Source organism: Bos taurus, chromosome 2 (assembly GCF_002263795.3).
Source record: "Bos taurus isolate L1 Dominette 01449 registration number 42190680 breed Hereford chromosome 2, ARS-UCD2.0, whole genome shotgun sequence".
Taxonomy (NCBI): domain Eukaryota; kingdom Metazoa; phylum Chordata; class Mammalia; order Artiodactyla; family Bovidae; genus Bos; species Bos taurus.
In genome coordinates this window covers 84,319,105-84,342,856 of record NC_037329.1, presented here as the reverse complement: position 1 = coordinate 84,342,856, position 23,752 = coordinate 84,319,105, and the positions used below count along the sequence as shown (strand labels likewise).

General features: G+C 37.7%; 1 protein-coding gene across 8 annotated transcripts in view; it reads right to left on the bottom strand.

The window, feature by feature from the left end:
* The window catches only part of SLC39A10 (solute carrier family 39 member 10), a 162,581-nt gene that overhangs the window by 34,070 nt on the left and 104,759 nt on the right, over positions 1–23,752 (bottom strand). For 3 of the 8 annotated variants that reach the window (XM_059874558.1, XM_010802173.4, XM_059874554.1), the window contains exons 2-5: positions 23,200–23,315; positions 22,628–22,736; positions 4,149–5,173; positions 2,060–2,267 (exon numbers count right to left, since the gene is read on the bottom strand). In XM_059874558.1, coding sequence (XP_059730541.1) covers positions 2,060–2,267; positions 4,149–5,162 — 1,222 coding nt within the window. In that variant the 5' untranslated portion in view covers positions 5,163–5,173; positions 22,628–22,736; positions 23,200–23,315. Of the gene's footprint in view, positions 1–2,059; positions 2,268–4,148; positions 5,174–22,627; positions 22,737–23,199; positions 23,316–23,752 lie in introns of those variants that run through there. The other 5 variants (XM_025001833.2, XM_010802174.4, XM_005202631.5 and 2 more) reach the window with 3 other exon arrangements.

Genomic DNA, 23,752 nt, shown 5'->3' with positions numbered 1-23,752 from the left:
GGCTGACTTACAAGTGTTCTTTCTAGGTTAGAAACAAAAGCTTATAGACTAATATTAAGTAATTTATTCATTCAATCAATATATGAGTGTTTACTTTTTGTCCAAAGTATCTTTTATCTTAGGCACTAGTGATGCTCAGATGAAAGACCCAGTCACTTCCTTTAAGCAACTAAAGGCAAACAAAAAGATAACTAATCCAATTATTAAGATCCCTGAACTCTGTACCATGATGGCAATATCCACAGGGTGTCAAGGTAGGGGACTTAATTAAACCTAGTACAGTCAATTAAGTTATTCCAGGGAGACCAATCATTGAGGAATCACAGTGGTCAGCCAAGCAGAGACACTTACAAAGTAAAAATGCAGAGAAGAATCAAGGAAAACCAGCATAATCTATTATCATGGTTTGTTAAAATTAGAAGGAAGGGGAAGAAATGAATGGTGGAAAATAGAAATGTGATAGTAGGTAGACATGGATCATATTCTGAAAAGCATGATAAACTTTGAACATAGCATAATGCAGTATTTTAAAATAAATGAGGAAAACTATACCTAGCACATCACATCAAATCCACGTCCTCATAGCTACTACTACTTACAATATTAAAAAATGTAAAGAAAAATACTAGAGATCTAATGAAAATGTTAAGTAGCATTAACAATATATGGCAAAAATCACAAAGGGGATATCAGAATTTCCTAAATGTGGAAAACAGCACAGTGATTAACCTCAGACTTGGCGGATTTTATCATTTATTAGGTCTGGGAACTGTGGGCAAGTTACTAACTTTTCTATACCTTACCTTACTTATTACCCATAAAAACAAGAATCATATAATAGCTTCCTCAAATAATTCAATTAGTATTAAAATTTAGTGAAGAAAAGTATGTAAAACACTTTGCACATGTGAATACCAAAATGATTAAGCTTCCCAGAACTGAACTCTACCACTATCACTCACTAGTTTTAAGACCCTGGGAAATTTTTTAGGGTAACATTCTCTATTTCATATTACTGTTACAAGGAGTAAATGAACTGAGTATAGAACAGTGCCTACAATACATGTTTGTAAATAAATAAAAGTCCATGTATTAAATAAATACTGGCTATCACTAAAAAGAAAAATCTATGTCAGAGTGTCCAAATAAATCTAGCTTAAGTGCTAAGCATGATCTATGAGGGGAACAGAAACACAGGCAGGGAAAATTATGGAGTTATTTCAACAATTCAGTAAAGAACCAAGGAGGATATGAACTGAAGTTATGACAGAGTGGAGAGAACTGGAAAATACTTAAGACTCAACTGGACTCAACAACTGATTATACAAGTGAAAATAGGAAATGAAAACAGAAACCACAGATAGAGAAAAATCATCAAAGATTTTCAGATTTTATCAAAAGAATAAATTGGAATGACATTTGGGATTCAATAAGAGGTACAAATTCTTATGGAATAGAAGTTTCAGAAGGAGGTACCTGTAAACATCAAGGTGGAGCAATGTAGCCAACTGGATATAATGAAAAAGTACAAAGAAAGAAGTTTAAAAATAGTTTTGATTTTACCCATTTGGTTTTACTAAGTGCCCATGATGAAGTTCATGTGCCAATCACTGGCATTCTGAGACATTCCTAGAGTTTAACCACACTAGCTTCCCTTTTCATGTCTTTAAAAATTTTGTAATCTTGGCTTTTCACTAGAGCCCCTCATCTTGCTAAATATTAAGTAATTATAACATCATGTAACTTTAATTAATGGCCCCCTTATTAACATTTGCCCATAAAGAAGAATCTATTCATGATAAACCTGCATTTCCTTTCCAATCTATTAGTTCTCTGTCCACAACAAAATGTTCCTATGTAATGCCAGAAGAGATGAGTAAACTGTATTATGCCTGTCTTCCTCCAATCTTTTCTAAACACAAATACTTAAAACATGATTAAAATATACTGAAAGACACAAAAATAAGGCAATCATTTGGAACTGCTTTCTGATTCCAACTATATTTTTAAAAAAAGTACAGAGACTCTTTTGAGGAGAAAGAACTTAAATCTTTCTTACCTGATGCCCCTATATTTGCCTTATCTTCAGGAACCTGATTTTTATCCTTATTTAAATCTTCAACTAAAAGTTTGTCAAAATGCTCAATACAAAGTCGGCTGTCAATCTGATATAACAAAGCAGGGCAAAGGTATGTAAATAGATCAGATGAGATTGGAGAGTTGGCACGATGACCATGGTATTTTAACAACTGAGTGACGTTCAAACACTGCAAGAAAATTGATAAAACAAATTAAGAGTACTTTAAGAAGATTAGGCAGAAAAAGTACTATATAGTAAAATATATTCTAAATATAATTTTAAAACAATCTGCAATATAAATATCTACTACAAAGAATGATTTTTAATAGGAATTTATGAGAGGAAAGAATTCAACCTGATTACCCCAAACTTTTTATGGATTTTAACCATTCTCCACTGCAACATATAAAAGACAATGACTTTCTGCCATTAATGATTTAGAACTATATTCCCAAGATCCTGAAGGAGTAAAGAAAAAAAATCACTTCCCTAGTCAAACTGCAATCATCAGTTGCTCGAGATTCTTATTTGGTGAAACTGTTAAATAGACTTAAGAGTACTTTAATAACTTTATATTAAAATATAAAAAGATACAGACATTTTTACTACCTAAGGTACCCCAGAAGAATATCGTATAGTGAAATTCTATCCCAGTGCTAAAACTGCAAGATTAAAAAATGCAGCTTTATACACTAGAACTTTTTAAGTACAAAGTATAAAAAAACTAAGAAGAAAACAAATAACAAAAAAAAATCTGGACCCATCACTATACAAATATCTACAACTAAGGGAATGGAGTATCTCTTTTCCACATATAGGCACTCTGGTTGCATGCTTGCTTACTGTATCTATAATGTAAAAACACAAAATCAAAACATACAAATGATTTTTGTCATGTCAAGTCTTTACATGAGGTACTACTACCCTATCTAATGCATAGACCATTTCCAGAAAACTTGAAAAAATCCCCATTATGCATCAGGCCTATAAGGATACAAAATAATAAGATTGATGATCCAGACCCTGCAAGTAGAATCCAAAGAGTAAACACTAATGTTTAGTTATGATAATGTCTAGTTATTATCAACAAGAGACTCTAGGATATTACCCGTGGTAATAAATTAACAATTTCTTTAAAAGTACACTAAGATTTTAAAATTTGCTGAAAACCCAATATCTAGTGATTTGTCTAGTTAAGAAACAAAGATATTTACTTAGATGTAAAACACATTTCAGTAATAAGAGACCAAAACAAAGGTTGAGGTCATCTTCCACAATAGGTGCTGCTGCTTTTTATATATCTGAACAATAATAAATTCAACAGCTTTTCCTACACTTTAATGAGAGCTAAATATAAGAATAAGGGTATTGACACACTTTTAATGAAACAAAAATGTTTTTAAGGTGAATAGCTGTTTAAAAATCAAGAAGTAACAAATCAAATGTGAAAGTATTCAAAGGAGAACAAAAATTTAGAATAAGAGAACCATCCCATTGCTATTGGCATTTCTCATTATATCTTTTTGCATTCAGTGTTCATCTGTCAAAAGCATGAGAAAAGACTAATCTGAGCATGTAGGTCCTGTGGTAAAGTGACAGAGAAAACAAACCTACCACATGTGCAAAATACCTGACTTTGGAGCTAGATCAGTGACTAGAAATCACTCTGTAGTTAATTCAATAAGTTAATTATTTTGAAAGAGAAACTGTCTAAACAAAAAAAGGACTTCAATTTTCAAGCATCTAGAAACTGGTTAACAGTAACAACACATAAGCTAACTTGGAGAGTCAAAGCAAGTCTTAAGCAAGAGAGTAAAATAAGGAATAAAAGAAATATATTTCCTGACAACCTTTAAACATTTAGAATTGAAGGAACCCAAATGTGAAAACAAACAATGCAAGTAAAAATGCAGATAAAAATCTTTAATCTGATTTTTATCCCTTAATGTATTTTGTAACTGGAAACAAGTTTAAATACGGTTGTCTATTCCTCTGTTACTTTTCTTTTTACCTAAGAGTACTTCAGAATCATCTGAGAGTTACAGAGCAACTACCTTATTCTGCTTACCTCATGTTGACGATCATCTTCATTATGATCTTTGTGACTAGCAGCTGAATAAATTGCACTTTTTTTAACATGTGGTGCTTCTCGCTTTCTAGTATGTCGAAGTTCACCTTCAATATCAGGATCAAGATCTTGGTGTCCATGACCAGGATCATGACCATTATGTTCTGGAAGACGTACATGAGAATGACCTGGGTTATGTACACGATCAGGTTTGTGGACCCGATTATGTTCATACTGTTCACCCTGATCATGGTTAGAGGGAAAACCTGGTGTAATAACCCCAGAATTTTCATTACTTTTCTTCTCTTTTCTCTTCCTCTTTCCTTTTGGTAGCTTACTTTCAGATTGCTCCTGTGTTTTATTGGTCTCTGTTGAAGGTTCATGGCTAGGCTCCCCATGCTCACTGTGAGTAATGGAATCATTAGGAAAATGGCGAGTAGTGTTATGATCAAGGTGATGACGCAAACAGTGGTGATGACATAAGCGATGACTGTGGTCATGCATATGTTTATCATCAGATTTTACAGACACTTCAATTGTCTCTTTCTCTGGATCACACTTACGGTTTCTTTTTGCTGATACACTGGTCACAGTTTGATTTTCTGAATTTAAATGATTATGGGAATGCTGGTGGTTATGTGAGTGAAAATGCTTTCCCTCTTGAACTGCCAAAATATCTAAGTGAGAAACATGATCGTGGCCAAGATCCTCATGATTAATCTCAACTACTTTTATCTCTCCAAGGCCCAAGTTTGTTAAAAGTTTCTCCAGACCAAAAAAGGATAATCTTCCATTTTCACCATAACGGTCAAAAAGTTTTTCAATATAATATTTTTTTTCATTTTCAGCATCCAGCACTGAAAATTCGCTTGACTCCGATTCTGTCATTCCACGATGGTGTCTGTGATGCTCTTCAGAACCATGGTCATGTTCTTCATGGCAATGGTTGCAATGATGGAAAATAAATGTCAGCAAACAAATGAGGCAAAATTTTGTGTGCATATGTACCTTCATTTCTATTTTTCCTAAAGGGAAAGAAAAACAAACATTAGTTTATACTTATGCACATTAAAAATAAACACAGCTTTTCAGCAGTTGTCAATTTACTAGGTAAATGTTTTACCTCATTTCTTTCATGATTATGAATTATCCTTTCCTAATTCAATCCCCTATAAAAATAGCCCCTTTTAATTTATCAGAATATTGTATAGCCCTTCAAATTAATACAAGTTTGCTTAAAACACACTTGCAAGATTACTGACTCCCTTTTAAGCACAATACTTTATAGTCTATGTACATTTATACAGGAAATGTTGGCTTCCTTCCTATCTGGTCCTTTACAAAAAAGTTTATTGGTTTCTGTTCTTGAGATCCTGACCAGTACAATAATGCAGTAAGATGAAATACAATAAAAAATGTGTAAGAATCAGAAATGAAACTGTCATTATTCACAAATGACAGGACTGGGTATGCAGAAAGTACAAAAGAAACTGTAAGAATTAATAAGTTAATTTAGTACAATTGCTAGACCTAAGGACAATTAACTGTATTTCTCTACACCAGCAATAATTAGAATATGAAATTAGAAAGTTTATAATTCATAGCAGCAAATAGCTAGAAATAAATCTAACAAAAGATGTGTAAGACTTTTTCATAAAAAAAAGGATAACATATTACTGAGAGAAGTGAAGGACCTAAATAAATGGATGGCTTTATCATGTTCAAAATTGGATGTTATAGAGATCCAATGTAATGCCCAACTAAAATTCCAAAAGTTATTTTATGAAAATTGATGAGGTATTTTTTTAATTTTTATTTATTTTTTTTGGTTGCCCTAGATCTTCATAGCTGTGCATGGGCTTTCTCTAGTTGTGGAAAGCGGGGCTACTCTCCAGTTGTGTGCATGCTTCTCATTGCAGTGGCTACTTGTGTTACAGAGCACAGGTTTGAGGGCACATGGGCTCAGTAGTTGCAGCCCTTTGGCTCCAGAGCACAGGCTCAATAGTGGTGCCACATGGGCTTAGCTGCTCTGTGGCATGTGGGATCTTCCCAGACCAGTATCAAACCCATATTTCCTGCATTGGCAGGCATATTCTTTACTACTGAGCCACCAGGGAAACACCTTGATGAGGTATTTTTAATGTTTATATGGAAACAGAAAGGGCCAATGAACAAGACACTCATCTACCAGTTGCTAAAGACAGTGTGGATATTTGGTGTAAGAACAAACAAATAATGTAGTATGAAAACAGAAAAATTCTCTTTTCCTTGGAGCTTAGTCAACTAGATATCCATACAGAAGAAGAAAACTTGACTCCTACCTCACACCATATGTAAACATCAATTATAGACGGATTGTAAATGTAAATCTAAAACAGTAAATTGTAGAGTAATAAAAGGGTCCAAAACTGTACTGCCCAATATAGTACGTTAAAAAAAAAAAACTAAGAAGCACCTTGGCCTCAGGCTTAGTTTGCTCTTAAGCAGACAAAACAAGTATTTTAAAATGTGTTTTATATGGTGATATCATTAGTTAACGCAATGTAGCTTTTTACAAATATCCATAAATACTTTAAATTGGGTTATCATGTAATTATATTACGTACCTTTCAACAAGAACCCGTAAGCAGCAAGTTAATTTCACATAGTCCAAAACTTTAGCAGACTCTCATTGAATTGAGTGCTATTCATTATTTTTGGAAGTAGCCACATGCAGCTACTTAAATTTAAACTAACAAGTTAAATACAGGACTTCCTTGATGGTACGTTGGATAAGAATCCGTCTTCCAATGCAGGGGACAAGGATTCAATCTCTGGTCCAAGAGAATTCCCCATGCTGAGGAGAAACTAAGCCCATGCACCACCAACTACTCAGCCCATGTGATCTAGAACCCATGAGTCACAACTACTGAGCCCACATGCTGGAACTACTGAAGCCCATGCTTTTAGAGCCTGTGCTCCACAGCAAGAGAAGCCAAGACAATGAGAAGCCTGTGTACTGCAACTAGAGAGTAGCCCCTGCTCTCTGCAACTACAGAAAAGTCCAAGCACAGCAATTAAGACTCAGTGCAACCAAAAATAAAAATTAATTAACTTTAAATAAACAGCTTCTTGGGAGATCCCTGGCAGTCCAGTGGTTACAACTCGGTGCATTTGCTGCAGTGGCCGATGTTCAATCCCTGGTTGGGGTATTAAGAACCCATAAATCACATGGCACAGCCCCCCAAAAAATAAATAAAATAAAATCTGCTTCTCAGTCATGAAAGTACATTTTAAATATTCAACACTAGTACATGGCTCATGGCTCTCACACTAAACAGGGTAAACACAGATCATGTCCATCATCACAGAAAGTTCTCCTAGAGAACATATTTCCAGAATATGGAAGTGAGTCATTCAAGCAATTTTAAAGTTCTCTAGAATAAACAGATCAAAGTCATTTTCATCCTGTATTTTATTTAACCCACTATATCTTAAGATATTATCATTTCAACATGCAACCAAAATTAATGAAATTTATAACATTTTTTAATACTATGCCTTTGAAATCTGGCATTTATTTTATACGTCAGTTCAGTCGCTCAGTTGTGTCCAACTCTTTGAGACCCGATGGACTGCAGCACACCAGGCCTTCCTGGGTAGCCATCACCAACTCCTGGAGCTTGCTCAAACTCATGTCCATCAAGGTGGTGATGCCATCCAACCATCTCATCCTCTGTCATCACCTTCTCTTCCTGCCTTCAATCTTTCCCAGCCATCAGGGTCTTTTATAATGAGTCAGTTCTTCCCATCAGGGAAGAGAGTACTGGAGTTTCAGCTTAAGCATCAGTTCTTACAATGAATATTCAGGACTGATGTCCTTGAGGACTGACTGGTTTGATCTCCTTGCAGTCCAAGAGACTCTCAAGAGTCATCACCACCACCACAGATGAAAAGCATCAATTCTTCAGCGCTCAGCTTTGTTTATAGTCCAACTCTCACATCCATACACGACTACTGGAAAAACCATAGTTTTAATTAGACAGACCTTTGTCAGCAAATTAATGTCTCTGCTTTTTAATATGCTGTCTAGGTTGGTCATAGCTTTTCTTCCAAGAAGCAAATGTCTTTTAATTTCATGGCTGAGGTCACCATCTTCAGTGATTTTGGAGCCCAAGAAAATAAAGTCTGTCATGGTTTCAATTTTCCGCATCTATTTACCATGAACTGATGGCACCTGATGCAACAATCCTAGTTTTCTGAATGTTGAATTTTAAGCCAACTTTTTCACTCTCCTCTTTCACTTTCATCAAGAGGCTCTTTAGTTCTTCTTCACTTTCTGCCATAATGGTGGTGTCATCTGCATATCTGAGGTTACTGATATTTCTCCCGGCAGTCTTGATTCCAGCTTGTGCTTCATCCACCCCATCATTTCACATGATGTACTCTGCATGTAAGTTAAATAAGGAGGGTGACTATATACATCCTTGACATACTCCTTTCCAGATTTGGATCCAGTCTGTTATTCCATGTCCCGTTCTAACTGTTGCTTCTTGATCTGCCTACAGATTTCTCAGGAGGAAGGCAAGGTGGTCTGGTATTTCCATCTCTTGAAGAATGTTCCCGTTTGTTGTGACCCACACAGTCAAAGCCTTTGGCATAGTCAATAAAGCAGAACTAGCTGTTTTTCTGGAACTCTCTTACTTTTTCAATGATCCAACTGATGTTGGCCATTTGATCTCTGGTTCCTCTGCCTTTTCTAAATCCACCTTAAACATCTGAAAGTTCATGGTTCACATACTGTTGAAGCCTGGGTTAGATAATTTTGAGCATTTCTATGCTAGCATGTGAGATGGCTGCAATTGTGCAGTAGTTTGCACATTCTCCGGCACTGCCTTTCTTTGGGACTGGAATGAAAACAGACCTTTTCTAGTCCTGTGGCCACTGCTGAGTTTTCCAAATTTGCTGGCATATTGAGTGCAGCACTTTCACAGCATCATCATTTAGAATTTGAAATAGCTCAACTGGATTTCTATCACCTTCACTAGCTTTGTTCATGGTGATGCTTCCTAAGGTCCACTTGACCTCACATTCCAGGATATTTGGCTCTAGGTGAGTGATGACACCACCGTGGTTATGTGGGTCATGAAAATTTGTTTTCTGTAGTTCTTCTGTGTATTCGTGCCACCTCTGCTTAATATTTTCTGCTTCTGTTAGGTCCATACCATTTCTCTCCTTTCTTGTATCCATCTTTGCATGAAATGTCCCCTTGGTATCTCTAATTTTCTTGAAGAGATCTCTAGTCTTTCCCATTCTATTGTTTTCCTCTATTTCTTTGCATTGATCACTGAGGAAGGCTTTCCTATCTCTCCTTGCTATTCTTTGGTACTCTGCATCCAAATGCATATATCTTTCCTTTTCTCCTTTGCCTTTGACTTCTCTTCTTTGCACAACTGTTTGTAAGGCCTCCTCAGACAACCATTTGCCATTTTCCATTTCTTTTTCTTGGAGATGGCCTTGATCACTGCCTCCTGTACAATGTCATGAACCTACATCCATAGTTCTTCACACACTCTATCAGATCTAATCCCTTGAAAATTTGTCATTTCCACTGTATAATCAAGGGATCTGATTTCTGGCCTTACATGAATGGTCTAGTGGTTTTCTCTACTTTCTGCAATGTAAGTCTGAATTTGATAATAAGGAGTTCATGATCTGAGCCACAGTCAGTTCCTGGTCTTGTTTTTGATGACTGTATAGAACTTCTCCATCTTTGGCTGCAAAGAACAGAATCAACCTGATTTGGGTACTGACCATCTGGTGATGTCCATGTGTACAGTTGTCTCTTGTGTTGTTGGCAGAGGGTTTGCTATGACCAGTGCATTTTCTTGGCAAAACTGTTAGCCTTTGCCCTGCTTTATTTTGTACTCCAAGGCCAAATTTGCCTGTTACTCCAGCCATCTTTTGACTTTCTACTTTTGCATTCCAGTCCCCTATAATGAAAAGGACATCTTTTTTGTGTGTTAGTTCTAGAAGGGCTTGTAGGTCTTCATAGGACTGTTTAACTTCAGCTTCTTTAGCATTACTGGTCAGGGCATAGACTTGGATTACTGTGATAATGAATGGTTCGTCTTGAAAACAAACAGAGATCCTCTGTTGGTTTTGAAACTGCACTCAAGAACTGCATTTTGGATTCTTTTGTTGACTATGACAATTCCATTTCTCGTAAGAGATTCTTGCCCACAATAGTAGATATAACAGTTATCTGAGTTAAATTCACCCATTCCAGTTCATTTTAGTTCAGATTCCTAAAATGTTGATATTCACCCTTGCCATCTTCTGTTTGACCACTTCCAAATTTACCTTGATACATGGACCTAACATTCCAGGTTCCAATGCAATATTGTCCTTTACCTCCATCACTAGTCACATCCACAACAGGGCATTGTTTTTGCTTTGGCTCTGTCTCTTCATTCTTTCAGGAGTTAGTTTTCCACTCTTCTCCAGTAGCATATTGGGCACCTATTGACCTGGGGAGTTCATCTTATACTTTGACTTCGCTGGTGGCTCAGATGGTAAGGCGTCTGCCTACAGTGTGGGAGATCTTATACTTATAGAACTTAAAAAAAAATGTATCTATTTTTAATTAAGGATAATTGTTTTACAATATTGTGTTAGTTTTGGCCATACAGCAACATGCCTAAGCCATAAGTATACATATGTCCCCTCCCTCGTGAACCTCCCTCCCACTTCCCATTGCTCTAGGTTGTCACACAGCCCCAGTCTGAGTTCCCTATGTCATACAGCAAATTTCCATACGGTAGGGTACAGGTTTCCATGGTACTCTTTCCATTTGTCCCACCCTCTTCTTCCCAGCATGGTGTCTACAAGTCTGTGCTCTATGTCTGCGTATTCACTCAGTCAGTCAGTTCAGTCGCTCAGTCGTGTCCGACTCTTTGCGACCCCATGAATCACAGCACACCAGGCCTCCCTGTCCATCACCAACTCCCGGAGTTCACTCAGACTCACATCCATTGAGTCAGTGATGCCATCCAGCCATCTCATCCTCTGTCGTCCCCTTCTCCTCCTGCCCCCAATCCCTCCCAGCATCAGAGCCTTTTCCAATGAGTCAACTCTTCACATGAGGTGGCCAAAGTACTGGAGTTTCAGCTTTAGCATCATTCCTTTCAAAGAAATCCCAGGGCTGATCTCCTTCAGAATGGACTGGTTGGATCTCCTTGCAGTCCAAGGGACTCTCAAGAGTCTTCTCCAACACCACAGTTCAAAAGCATCAATTCTTCGGCGCTCAGCCTTCTTCACAGTCCAACTCTCACATCCATACATGACCACAGGAAAAACCATAGCCTTGACTAGATGGATCTTTGTCGGCAAAGTAATGTCTCTGCTTTTTAATATGTTATCTAGGTTGGACATAACTTTCCTTCCAAGGAGTAAGTGTCTTTTAATTTCGTGGCTACAATCACCATCTGCAGTGATTTTGGAGCCCCAAAAAATAAAGTCTGACACTGTTTCCACTGTTTCCCCATCTATTTGCCATGAAGTGATGGGACCGGATGCCATGATCTTCATTTTCTGAATGTTGAGCTTTAAGCCAACTTTTTCACTCTCCACTTTTACTTTCATCAAGAGGCTTTTGAGTTCCTCTTCACTTTCTGCCATAAGGGTGGTGTCATCTGCATATCTGAGGTGATTGATATTTCTCCCGGCAATCTTGATTCCAGTTTGTGTTTCTTCCAGTTCAGCGTTTCTCATGATGTGCTCTGCATATAACTTAAATAAGCAGGGTGACAATATACAGCCTTGACGTACTCCTTTTCCTATTTGGAACCAGCCTGTTGTTCCATGTCCAGTTCTAACTGTTGCTTCCTGACCTGCATACAGATTTCTCAAGAGGCAGGTCAGGTGGTCTGGTACTGCCCTGCAAATAGGTACATCTGTATCATTTTTCTAGATTCCATATATATGCACTAATATACAGTATTTTTTTTCTCTGACTTACTTCACTTTGCATAATAGGCTCTAGGTTCATACACTGCATTAGAACTGACTAAAATGCATTCCTTTCTACTACTGAGTAATATTCCATTGTGTATATGAACCTCAGCTTCTTTTTCCATTCATCTGTCAATGGACCTCTAGGTTGCTTCCATGTCCTAGCTATTGTGAACAGTGCCACAATGAACATTGGGTACATGTGTCTTTTTCAATTTCAGTTTTCTCAGGGTATACACCTAATACTGGAATTGCTGGGTCACATGGTAGTTTTATTTCTAGTTTAAGGAATTGCCATACTGTCTTCCATAGTGGCTGTTATCAATTACATTCTCACCAAAAGTGCAAGAGGGTTCCCTTTTCTCCACACCCTCTCCAGCATTTATTGTTTGTAGATTTTTTGATGATGGCAATTCTGACCCAGGCGAGGTGATCTCTCATTGTAGTTTTGATTTGCATTTCTTTAATAATTAGTGATGATGAGCATCTTTTCATATGTATATTAGCCATCTGTATGTCTTCTTTGGAGAAATGTTTGTTTAAGTCTTCCATCCACTTAGGATTGAGTTGTTATTCTGGTATTGAGTTGCATGAGCTTCCTATGTATTTTAGAAATCAATAATTTGTCAATTGTTTTGCTTGCTTTTTTCCCATTCTGAGGGTTGTTTTTTCACCTTGTTTATAGTTTCTTTTGCTGTGCAAAAGCTTTTAAGTTTAATTAGGTCCCATTTGCTTAGTTTTGTTTTTTTATTTCCACTACTCTAGGAACTGACTCTAGTATTAGTCATAGAGGATCTTGCTGTGATTTATGTCATAGAATGTTCTGCCTATGTTATCCTCTAAGAGCTTTGTAGTTTCTAGTCTTACATTTAGTTCTTCAATCCATTTTGAGTTTATCTTTGTGTATGGTGGTAGGATGTGTTCTAATTTCATTCTTTTACATATAGCTGTCCAGTTTTCCAAGCACCACTTATTGAAGAGACGATCTTTTCTCCATTGTATATTCTTGCCTCCTTTGTCAAAGACAAATCCACACATCTATGGGCCCTCTATCTCTGGGCTATCTTGTTCCATTGGTCTATCAGTCAGTTCAGTTCAGTTGCCCAGTCGTGTCCAATTCTTTGCAACCCCATGAATCACAGCACGCCAGGCCTCCCTGTCCATCACCAACTCCCGGAGTTCACTCAGACTCACGTCCACTGAGTCAGTGATGCCATCCAGCCATCTTATCCTCTGTCGTCCCCTTCTCCTCCTGCCCCCTATCCCTCCCAGCATCAGAGCCTTTTCCAATGAGTCAACTCTTCACATGAGGTGGCCAAAGTACTGGAGTTTCAGCTTCAACATCAGTCCTTCCAATGAACACCCAGGACCTATATCCTTTAGGATGGACTGGTTGGATCTCCTTGCAGTCCAAGGGACTCTCAAGAGTCTTCTCCAACACCACAGTGCAAAAGCATCAATTCTTTGGCGCTCAGCCTTCTTCACAGTCCAACTCTCACATCCATACATGACCACTGGAAAAACCATAACCTTGACTAGACGGCTATCTAGGTTGGTCATAACTTTTCTTCCAAGGAGTAAATGTCTTTTAATTTCATGGCTGCAATCACCATCTGCAGTGATTTTGGAGCCCAGAAAAATAAAGTTTTCACTGTTTCCTCATCTATTTCCCATGAAGTGATGGGCCCAGATGCCATGATCTTCGTTTTCTCAATGTTGAGCTTTAAGCCAACTTTTTCACTCTCCTCTTTCACTTTCATCAAGAGGCTCTTTAGTTCTTCTTCACTTTCTGCCATAAGGGTGGTGTTATCTGCATATCTGAGGTTATTGATATTTCTCCCGGCAATCTTGATTCCAGCTTGTGCTTCCTCCAGCCCAGCGTTTCTCATGATGTACTCTGCATAGATGTTAAATAAGCAGGGTGACAATATACAGCCTTCACATAACTCCTTTTCCTATTTGGAACCAGTCTGTTGTTCCATGTCCAGTTCTAACTGTTGCTACTTGACCTGCATATAGGTTTCTCAAGAGGCAGGTCAGGTGGTCTGGTATTTCCAACTCTTTCAGAATTTTCCAGAGTTTATTCTGATCCACACAGTCAAAGGCTTTGGCATAGTCAATAAAGTAGAAATAAGATGTTTTTCTGGAACTCTCTTGCTTTTTCCATGATCCAGCAGATGTTGGCAATTTGATCTCTGGTTCCTCTGCCTTTTCTAAAACCAGCTTGAACATCAGGAAGTTCACGGTTCACGTATTGCTGAAGCCTGGCTTGGAGAATTTTGAGCATTACTTTACTAGCGTGTGAGATGACTGCAATTGTGCGGTAGTTTGAGCATTCTCTGGCATTGCCTTTCTTTGGGATTGGAATGAAAACTGACCTTTTCCAGTCCTGTGGCCACTGCTGAATTTTCCAAATTTGCTGGCATATTGAGTGCAGCACTTTCACAGCATCATCTTTCAGGATTTGAAATAGCTCAACTGTAATTCCATCACCTCCACTAACTTTGTTCGTAGTGATGCTTTCTAAGGCCCACTTGACTTCACATTCCAGGATGTCTGGTTCTAGGTGAATGATCACACCATCATGATTATCTTGGTCATGAAGATCTTTTTTGTACAGTTCTGTGTATTCTTGCCATCTCTTCTTAATATCTTCTGCTTCTTTTAGGTCCATACCATTTCTGTCCTTTATCGAGCCCATCTTTGCATGAAATGTTCCCTTGGTATTTCTAATTTTCTTGAAGAGATCTCTAGTCTTTCCCATTCTGTTGTTTTCCTCTATTTCTTTGCACTGATCGCTGAAGAAGGCTTTCTTATCTCTTCTTGCTATTCTTTGGAACTCTGCATTCAGATGCTTATATCTTTCCTTTTCTCCTTTGCTTTTCGCTTCTCTTCTTTTCACAGCTATTTGTTAGGCCTCCTCAGACAGCCATTTTGCTTTTTTGCATTTCTTTTCCATGGGGATGGTCTTGATCCCTGTCTCCTGTACAATGTCACAAACCTCCATCCGTATTTCATCAGGCACTCTATCAGTTCTAGTCCCTTAAATCTATTTCTCACTTCCACTGTATAATCATAAGGGATTTGATTAGGTCATACCTGAATGGTCTAGTGGTTTTCCCCACTTTCTTCAATTTCAGTCTGAATTTGGCAATAAGGAGTTCATGATCTGAGCCACAGTCAGCTCCTGGTCTTATTCTTGTTGACTGTATAGAGCTTCTCCATCTTTGGCTGCAAAGAATATAATCAATCTGATCTCGGTGTTGACCATCTGGTGATGTTCATGTGTAGAGTCTGTGTTGTTAGAAAAGGGTATTTGCTATGACCAGTGCATTTTCTTGGCAAAACTCTCTTAGTCTTTGCCCTGCTTCATTCCGTATTCCAAGGCCAAATTTGCCTGTTACTCCAGGTGTTTCTTGACTTCCTTCTTTTGCATTCCAGTCCCCTATAATGAAAAGGACATCTTTTTTTGAGTGTCAGTTCTAAAAGGTCTTGTAGGTCTTCATAGAACTGTTCAACTTCAGCTTTTTCAGCATTACTGGTTGGGACATAGACTTGGATTACTGTGATATTGAATGGTTTGCCTTGGAAACGAACAGAGATCATTCTGTTGTTTTTGAGATTGCATCCAAGTACTGCAGTTCAGACTCTTTTGTTGACCATGATGGCTACTCCATTTCTTCTAAGGGATTCCTGCCCACAGTAGTAGATATAATGGTCATCTGAGTTAAATTCACCCATTCCAGTCCATTTTAGTTAGCTGATTCCTAGAATGTCGACGTTCACTCTTGTCATCTCCTGTTTGACCACTTCCAATTTGCCTTGATTCATGGACCTGACATTCCAGGTTCCTATGCAATATTGCTCTTTACAGCATCGGACCTTGCTTCTATCACCAGTCACATCCACAACTAGGTATTGTTTTTGCTTTGGCTCCATCCCTTCATTCTTTCTGGAGTTATTTCTCCACTGATCTCCAGTAGCATATTGAGCACCTACTGACCTGGGGAGTTCCTCTTTCAGTATCCTATCATTTTGCCTTTTCATACTGTTCATGGGGTTCTCAAGGCAAGAATATTGAAGTGGTTTGCCATTCCCTTCTCCAGTGGACCACATTGTGTCAGACCTCTCCACCATGTCCACCCGTCTTGGGTGGCCCCACAGGGCATGGCTTAGTTTCATTGAGTTAGACAAGGCTGTGGTCCTAGTGTGATTAGATTGACTAGTTTTCTGTGTGTATGGTTTCAGTGTGTCTGCCCTCTGATGCCCTCTTGCAACACCTACTGTCTTACTTGGGTTTCTCTTACCTTGGGCGTGGGGTATCTCTTCAAGGATGCTCCAGCAAAGCGCAGCCGCTGCTCCTTACCTTGGACAAGGGATATCTCCTCACCGCCGCCCCTCCTGACCTTGAACGTGGAACAGCTCCTCTAGGCCCTTCTGCGCCTGCGCAGCCACTGCTCCTTGGATGTGGGGTTGCTCCTCCTAGCCGCCGCCCCTGTCCTCGGGTATGGGGCAACTGTTCCCAGCTGCCACCCCTGTCCTCAGGCAGTGGGTAGCTCCTCTCGGCTGCTCCTGTGCTTTGCGGCCTGGCACTCTTGGGCACCGCCCCTGACCTCAGACGTGGCATAGCTCCTCCTGGCCGCCGCCCCTGACCTCGGACGGGGGGTAGCTCCTCTCGGCCACTGCCCCTCAGGCACAGGGTCCTCCCAGCTTCTGCCTGACCTCAGACATGGGGTAGCTCAGACCATTGGTCTATAGTTCTGTTTTTATGCCAGTACCATACTGTCTTGATGACTGTAGCTTTATAGTATAGTCTGAAGTCAGGACAGTTGATTCTTCCAGCTCCATTCTTCTTTCTCAAGATTGCCTTGGCCATTCGGGGTCTTTTGTATTTCCATTCAAATTGTGAAATTTTTTGTTCTAGTTCTGTGAAAAATGCCATTGGTAATTTGATAGGGATTGTACTGAATCTGTAGTTTGCATTTAGCAGTAGAGTCATTTTCACAATATTGATTCTTCCAACCCAGGAACATGGAATATCTCTCCATCTGTTTATATCATCTTTGATTTCCAGCATCGGTGTCATAGTTTTCTATATACAGCTTTTTTGTTTCCTTAGGTAGGTTTATTCCTACATGTTTTACTCTTTTTATTGCAATGGTAAATGGGATTGATTTGTTAATCTCTGATTTTTCATTGTTAGTGTACAGGAATCCAAGTGATTTCTGTGTATTGATTTTGTATCCTGTGATTTTACTAAATTCACTGATTAGCTCTAGTTAATTTTCGGATACACTATCTTTAGGGTTTTCTTTGTATAGTATCATGTCATCTGCAGTGAGAATTTTACTTCTTTTCCAATCTGGACTCCTTTTCTTTTTCTACTCTGCCATAGCTAGGACTTCCAAATATATACTGAATAATACTGGCAAGAGTGGGCACTCGTCTTGTTCCTGATCTTAGAGGGAATGCTTTCAGTTTTTCACCATTGAGAATAATGTTTGCTGTGGGTTTTATCATATATGGTCTTTACTATTTTGAGGTAGGTTCCTTCTATGCCCATTTTTTGAAGGTTTTTTTTTTTTTTTTTTTAATAAATGGGTGCTGAATTTGGTCAAAGGCTTTTGACATCTATTATCATATGGTTTTTATCTTTCAATTTGTTAGTATGGTGTATCACATTGATTTGCATATATTGAAGAATCTTTGCATCCCTGGTATGACCTAACTTGATCATGGTATATGATCTTTTTAATGTGTTGCTGAATTCTGTTTGCTAGAATTTTGTTGAGGATTTTTGCATCTATGTTCACCAGTGATACTGGCCTGCAATTTTCTTTTTTTGCTATAGCTTTATCTGTTTTTGGTTATCAGAGTGATGGTGGCCCCATAGAATGAGTTTGGAAATGTTCCTTCTTCTGTGATTTTCTGATATCTTCAGAAGTATTGGCGTTAGTTCTTTTCTACATGTTTGACAGCATTCACCTGAGAAGCAATCTGACCCTGAGCTTTTGTTTTGGGGGAGATTTTTTACCACAGTTTAGATTTCAGTTCTTGTGATTCGGTTGTTCTTAATTTCTTTCTCCTTGGTTCAGTCTTGGAAGGATGAACTTTTCTGAGGATCTGTCCATTTCTTCCAGTTTGTCCATTTTATTGGCATATAGTTGCTCATAATGGTCTCTTATGATCCTTTGTATTTCTGTGTTGTCTGCTGTAATCTCTCTCCTTTTTCATTTCTAATTTTGTTGATGTGATCCTTCTCCCCCTTTTCCTTGATGAGTCTGGCTAATGGTTTTTCAATTTTATCTTCTCAAAGAACCAGCTTTTAGTTTTATTAATTTTTATTACTGTTCCCTTAATTTCTTTTTCATTTATTTTGGCTCTGATCTTTATGATTTCTTTCTACTAACTTTGGAGTTTTTCTGTTCTTTTTTAGGCTGTTCTAGGTAAAGTGGAGAAGGCAATGGCAACCCACTCCAGTACTCTTACCTGGAAAATCCCATGGATGGAGGAGCCTGGTAGCCTGCAGTCCATTGGGTCACCAAGAATCAGAAACGACTGAGTGACTTCTCTTTCACTTTTCACTTTCATGCATTGGAGAAGGAAATGGCAACCCAAACCTGTGTTCTTGCCTGGAGAATCCCAGGGACGGGGGAGCTGGGTGGGCTGCCGTCTATGGGGTCACACAGAGTTGGACACAACTGAAGCAACTTAGCAGCAGCAGGGATAAAGTTAGGTTCTCTATTCAATGTTTTTGCTGTTTCTGGAGGTAGGATTGCATTGCTATCAACTTACCTCTTAGAACTGCTTTTGTGGCAGTGCATAGATTTTCGGTCATGTTTTCACTGTCATTTGTTTCTAGGAATTTTTTGATTTCCCTTTTAATGTCTTCAGTAATGTGTTCATTATTTAGAAACATATTGTTAAATTTTCATGTTTGTATTTTTTTTACAGTTTATTCCCCTGTAATTGGTATCTAGTTTCTTAGTGTAGCTGCCAGAAAAGATGCTTGGTATGATTTCAATTTTCTTAAATTTACTGAGGCTTGATTTGTGTCCAAAGACATCTTAATTCAGACTAGTCACATTTCAAATGCTCAGTGGCCACATGTGGCTACTAATTACTGTACTGGAAAGTATAGACCTAGAAGATTTATTTGGGAAACTAATTTCATGACTTTCAAGACAGGACATAACATGCATTATAAAGGAAAGACTGATAAAATATATTACATTAAAATAAAGAAATTAATATTCATCAAGAGAAAAAACAAAGGCAACAACAGATTGGCAGAAGAGTATGGCAATGTTAATAGTCAAGAATATATAAGGAATTGCTACAAGTCAATATGAAAATTATGAGACAACTCAATGGAAAAATAGGTATTGAACAGGTATTTTATAAGAGGTTAGCCAAATTACTAAGAAGCATATGAAAAGATTCTCAACCTTAATAGAGAATTGTAAATTAAAATCACAAGTAGATACTACCACATACCCACCAGAATGAATAAAACATAAAAGATGTAGGCAAGAATATGGAGTCAACTAGAACTTGCATACACTACTGGTGGGACTGTAGATTGGTAACCTTTGGAAAGCTGTTTGGCAGGATCTACCAGAAGATGAACATAAGCATATCCTTTCACATGGCAATACTTCTCTTGGATGTATGCAGAAACCCAGGTACAGGAACACCAAAAGAAATGAAGGAACATAAAAATTCACACAATCATTATTCATCATAGCTCAAAACAAGTAAAAGGCCAAAGGTCCATCAACAGTAGAATGTTAATAAACACATAAATGAATAAAACAGAACAATTTTACAATGGAATACTACACAGGAATGAAAATAAAATTAAAGCTTCACACACTAACATAAATGAATCTCACAAATCGAGACTAAGCAAAAGGTAACTGTATATTTTATCAGTCTTTCCTTTATAATGCATATTATATCCTATATTGAAGGTCTTGAAGCTAAGTCTCCCAAATAAACCTTTTAGATCTATACTTTCCAGCACAGTAGCCAGTAGCCACATGTGGTTACTGAACACTTAAAATGTGACTAGCCTGAACATCACTTTGCTGACAAAGGTCCATATAGTCAAAGTTATGGTTTTTCCAGTAGTCATGAACAGATGTGAGAGATGGACCATAGAGATGGCTAAGCACCAAAGAATTGATACTTTAGCACTGTGGTGCTGCAGAAGACTCCTGAGAGTCCCTAAAGACTGCAAGGAGATCAAATCAGTCAATCCTAAAGGAATTCAACTGTGAATATTCATTAAAAGAACTGTTGCTGAAGCCCCAATACTTTGGCCACCTGATGCAAAGAGCCAACTCACTGGAAAGGACCCTGATGCTGGAAAAGATTGGGGGCAGGAGGAGAAGGGGACAAGAGAGAATGAGATGGTTAGATGGCATCATCAACTCAATGAACATGAGTCTGAGCAAACTCCAGGAGATAGTGAAAGACAGGGTAGCATGGTGTGTCACAGTCCATGGGGTTGCAAAGAGTTGGAAACAACTTAGTGACTGAACAACAACAAAAAAAGATAACAAACACTAAATAAAACACTGACTTTTAAATAAATACACGTCTATTTATATATAATTTAAAATGGGCAAAACTAAACCAAGATGCCTTAATAGTTATTTTCTGAAGGGAAGGTAGGGGGTAATAATTGGGATTGGAAATTGTAATAATGTTCTCTTTCTTCAGTAACGGTAATGTTTGCTGCTGCTGCTAAGTCACTTTAGTCGTGTCCGACTTTGTGTGACCCCATAGATGGCAGCCCACCAGGCTCCACCATCCCCGGGATTCTCCAGGCAAGAACACTGGAGTGGGTATGGTAATGTTTACTTTGTGATAATTCACTGTACTTATCATACTGTTTATTTTTCTGTATACATATAGTATTTCAATAAAAAGTTTTTAAATATCATATTTTATCCAGTGAAAACCAATTAGAAAACACAATGATAAACAAAAATTACTAGGTTCCTAGACAGAAACAGAGTAAGACCATTAAAAGGAGAAGTGTATAAGATACTGTTGAAGGACAGTAAAGAAGAATTGCAAAAACTGTACAAAGACCACTTACATGAATGGAATAAACACCTTAAGATACATAGTCTAATTCAATGTCAGTCAAAATCCTGCAGCTTTCAACTTTTCGTGAGACTGCATAAGCTCATCCAAAAATTCATGAAAGAGCAAAACCGAAGGGCCATCAACAAAGTTCAGAAAATTAACAAGATGACAAAGACTTCTTTTTAGAAAGTTACAATAACTAAAATAACACAGATAGACCAAAGAACAGAGTCCAGAAAAAGAATCAGTAACAATGATTTTGTATATGATATAAAGAAGAACATAAGACATTAAGAGGCAAAAATTAATACCTGAAAATACCAGATGTTAATCAAAAATCTGATGTAAAGAAACAGAAACTACCTTACACTGCTGCCTCAATCCATCCTAACTTGAAAAATATCCTAAGTTGAAAATACATTTAATATACATTATCTATTGAACATCATAGCTAGCCCAGCCTACTTTAAATGTGTTCAGACCACTTACCATTAATTAGCCTACAGTTGGGCAAAATCATTTAACATAAAGCCTGTTTCATAATAATCTCATGAACTTTACTGAATACTGAAAGTGAAAAACAGAAAGTTGTATGGAAAAAAAAAAAAAAAGGTTGTATGAATCGATACAGAATGCCTGTTTACCCCTGTGATTGAACAGCTGACTGTGGGCTACAGCTCCCTGCCACGGCCCAGCATCATGAGTGTACTGTACTGTGTATCACTAGCTTGGGCAAAGATAAAAATTTGAAATTCAAATATTGAATGCATACTTCTTTTTCACCACTGTAAATTCAAAATACCCTAAGTCAGAGGTCACCTGTACAGTATGTACTTTTTTAAAGTTTGATACCTAACCACCATCAGTGATTAATCAACATATATTGGAGGAGCAGCAGAAGCCATATCATGATTACCTGAGAATTTCTTAGAAATGTAAATTCTTTCACCCCACCCAGACCTACTAAATCTTGAACTCTGGGATTAGGCTCAGCAGTGTCAACCAGTCTTCCTAGTTGAGTCTGTTGCTAGCTAAAGTTTGAGACACTACCTATACAAGTAAATTATCAAACACTCCCATTTATATCAAATGATACTCAATTAAATTGAGTATTACCTGAATAAATTAGGTTTAATTATCATATGTGGCTTATGGGAGTTAAGAATTTTGAAAAATAGTCTATAAAATATATTTAATCCCAAAGCTACATTAAGTTGGAGATTTTGGTTTTTAATCCAAACACTTCAGTTTCTTATATAACAGTCTCAAGGATAAAGTCACCATTTAAAACATATCAATTTTATAGACTAATGAAAATGAAAGAGCATAGATAATTAAGACAATTGCTATTAATAGCAGAAAGAGGACATTACACACCCTACAATTACCTTGGTTTTCCACTAGAAGATGCTAGTGAAAGGCGATACTCAGAATGAACGTTGCTCTGTTCATCTGACATGTAAATGTCTTGCCGTTTCTTCAGTGCATATTATCCCACTGTCAAATGAATAAGTACCAGTGGTGAAAATAAAACATACATACATATTGATCAGGCAACAGCAAATGAATGACTCCATGCAACACAAAAAATGTCAGTGATCTATATGAGCTTTAAATTGTCATTTTTAAACACTTTTTAAATGTATTCAATTTGTTTACTGAAAAGATTCTGATATCTTGAGTCCCCTAATCATAATCATTTACATTCAAGAAAGCATCACAGGAAGGCAAATAAATACATGAATGACATTATACAGGTAATATTTAAATCTGTGCTAAGTATTCTTAAAAGTAAATCATACATTAACTTTGCAACTTTAGAACAGCTATAGCAGATATGTGCCTAAGAATCACTTGGATGAAGTATGCATTTGTCAGCACAGACTAAGCAGCTATTGCAAAGAAGCCTTTCTCAAAGGGTAGTGGCTTAAGAAACAAGCAAGTTTATTTCTCTTAATACCCGTCCAAGATGACTGCTCCAGGTTTGTGAGTCCCAGTCAGTCAGAGACACATCCATCTTACATGAGGGCTATTCTTGTCAGTGGTAAAACAATGGAAATCCAGGTTCGGAAATTTCTGAAGCAGCAAATAAAGTAGATATTGCTTTCATCACTTCTCAGACTTCATTGGCAAGAACACAGCCACATCGGCTCAATCAATCAAATAAATAAGGAGACTGGAAAATATAGTCTCACCTACAACTTACAGTTTCCCAAGCATTCTATGGAATCCTTTTCTTAAGGATCCTTTTCTATCCATAGCAAAAAGAAGATCTTCGTGGTAGAGGCAGGAATGGTGGAAATGTTGCCCAAGTCCATTTACCACTCAATCCTAAATACTGGCCTTTACAGGACTCAGTTTTGCCCTAGACAAAATCTTTTGCTGTCACTTACGTCTCACAGTTTTTAAAGTATTGGGAATTAAGAGTATTAGTTTTATAACTGATTTGGTTTTCAATTCAGCAAATATACATTAAGTTATTCACTCAAGACTTCTGGGTACTACAGACAGCT